The sequence below is a fragment of the Suricata suricatta genome, chromosome 12 (genome assembly GCF_006229205.1).
Source record: "Suricata suricatta isolate VVHF042 chromosome 12, meerkat_22Aug2017_6uvM2_HiC, whole genome shotgun sequence".
Lineage (NCBI taxonomy): Eukaryota > Metazoa > Chordata > Mammalia > Carnivora > Herpestidae > Suricata > Suricata suricatta.
The window spans coordinates 10,840,263-10,842,611 of NC_043711.1; the positions used below are offsets into that span (position 1 = coordinate 10,840,263).

General features: G+C 39.5%; 1 protein-coding gene across 1 annotated transcript in view; it reads right to left on the minus strand.

The window, feature by feature from the left end:
- Nucleotides 1–2,349, minus strand: part of LOC115274374 (olfactory receptor 7A17-like) — a 32,274-nt gene that overhangs the window by 1,068 nt on the left and 28,857 nt on the right. The window contains exon 3 of the mRNA XM_029917828.1: nucleotides 503–514. Within this exon, the coding sequence (XP_029773688.1) occupies nucleotides 503–514 (12 nt within the window). The remainder of the gene's footprint in view (nucleotides 1–502; nucleotides 515–2,349) is intronic.

Here is a 2,349-nt window from a genome sequence, read left to right on the forward strand (position 1 = left end):
GTGGGGCTCAAACCCATGAACCATGAGATCAGGACCTGAGCTGAAGCAGGACATTTAACCGACTGAGCCACCCAAGTGCCTCTAAGACAATTCACATTTGATAAACTCATTCTAGAAGATTAGCTTATATATATCCAAGGACTAAAATGATGTAAATTGGTTCAAGATAGAAAAGGATGACAGCCTCTCACCTCATGAATGTGCCTTAGAAATACAAGGTAGAGATTCACACGTGCCTACAGACTTACAGGAACCCAGTAGAGATCATACAACTCCCCACCCTACATTTCCCGTTGATAGTAAAGACATTATGTTAAGCTATTTTATTTGAGGATGCTTTGTATGCAGCCATAGTAACTGATATAATAAGCAAATCAGGCAGAAGTAAAAGCATTTTTCATAATCTAATTCTTTTTATTCTGTGCATTTATTCTGATAGATGGACGTAGCATCCACGATTACTCTGTTCTTCAAGTTTATCTCACTTAACTATGTTAATAATAACCCTACTGAGCTCCTTTGAGATAACATGGAAAGTTTGGAAGGATATGCATGATTGCACAAAGCTTGTGACTCTGAATTACATGCCTGGACAAGAATCCACACTTGCTGCTGAGTCATCCAGTGATTAGGAGGAAGATGTATAATGGAGGATACTCATATCATTCCGTTTAGTGGTTGCTGTCCCTTTAGTGGTTATGGCAAAATTTCAAATAGTGGGACACATTTCATTTAGAGAAGGGGAAGGAAACCTATTATCTGTGGCGCTGGAAAACTTCAGAAACCAGAAAATGATTTAATAAAACCCCCAAAATGCCACCAGCCTTTCATTGTAAAAAAAAAAACAACTTACACATGGACCCTGATATCTCATAATTCAATGAGTAGATGAAGTGCCTGTGAAAGAAATATTTTGCATAGCAATAAATGTGTGATTCAATATTTTTCTTTCTCATACTTAAAGTCAAGCTTGACTCTAAGGACATAACATATCAATCTTTTCCCCCCTTTGTCTTTCTGTGGAGATCTTCTTGGAAATGTGTGCAGTATTATGATTTTTTTTGTTTTTGCCAGTGACTAGGGTAAGCATGGTGGAGGCAAGCTGTGTAACAGAACAGGATCTTAATATGTAGAAAAATCCCCATGATCAGCTATAACAACCAGTGATCGAAAGTCTACATTATCATGAAGAGCAATTAAGGTAGTGATATACAAAACAATGGTGTTCAAAACAGTGAAGCAGAGTGGCTTTGATCTTTTTCCCTTATAGACTTATATAAATAGCTGTGGTGGCCAAGAGTACAGTTTCCATTGGAGTAATATAACTCATGACCAGGTTTTATTCATACAAGCAAATGAAAAATGTACTCACTATGATATATTATATTTGAGAGGAAATTATTATTAACTGATCAATGCAGTCCTTTAAAATAAGTGAGAATTTCAAATATTTCACAACCAATGAAAAGAATAACATTGGGAGAGTAGGAAAAACAAAGGGAATTCTTTGGCTATAGTAGATAGCACAAAGCATGATAGAGTGAGTTACATAAATTGTACAGAGAGGTTGAAACAAACAAACAAAAAATCAAATTCCAGGAAAAAAAAGAAGAGGCATGTCCTGCTTCCACAATTTGATTAAAGAATCTCAACGTTTGGCTCAGCCTCTTGGCCCAGCAATTATGGGCACTTATTCAGACCAGGAGAATTGGCCCTTTTGTAGCTACCATCCCAAAGAGTCTCCTCAGAGCCTCTTTTATGTCTTTGTTCCTCAGGCTGTAGATGAAGGGGTTCAGCATGGGCGTGACCACCGTGTACATCACCGAGGCTGTGGCACTTGAGTGGGAGCTCTGGGTAGTAGCAGAACTAAGGTACACCCCTAAGCTTGTACAACAAAATAAAGAGACCACTGAGAGGTGAGATGCACAGGTAGAAAATGCTTTATACTTGTCCTGAGCTGATGAGATCCCACATATGGAAGAAACTATCTTAAAGTAGGAGCAACTGATCCCAATGAAGGGACCACCAGCCAGCAACATAGCTCCAAAATATAACACCATGTTGTTGAGAAAGGTGTCAGAACAGTCAAGTTGGATCATCTGATTGAGTTCACAGAAAAATTGGGGGATTTCCAAGACTCTACTGAAGGAGAGCAGCAGCACCATTAAGCTTTCTAACAAGGAATGCAGGGCACTCAGGACCCAGGACACCAGAACCAGAAGTCCACAGAGCCGGGGGTTCATGATAGCCATGTAGTGCAGGGGGTGACAGATGGCCACAAACCGGTCATAGGCCATCACTGTCAAGAGAAACATGTCTCAACCTCCAAAGAGTGTGAAAAAGAACATC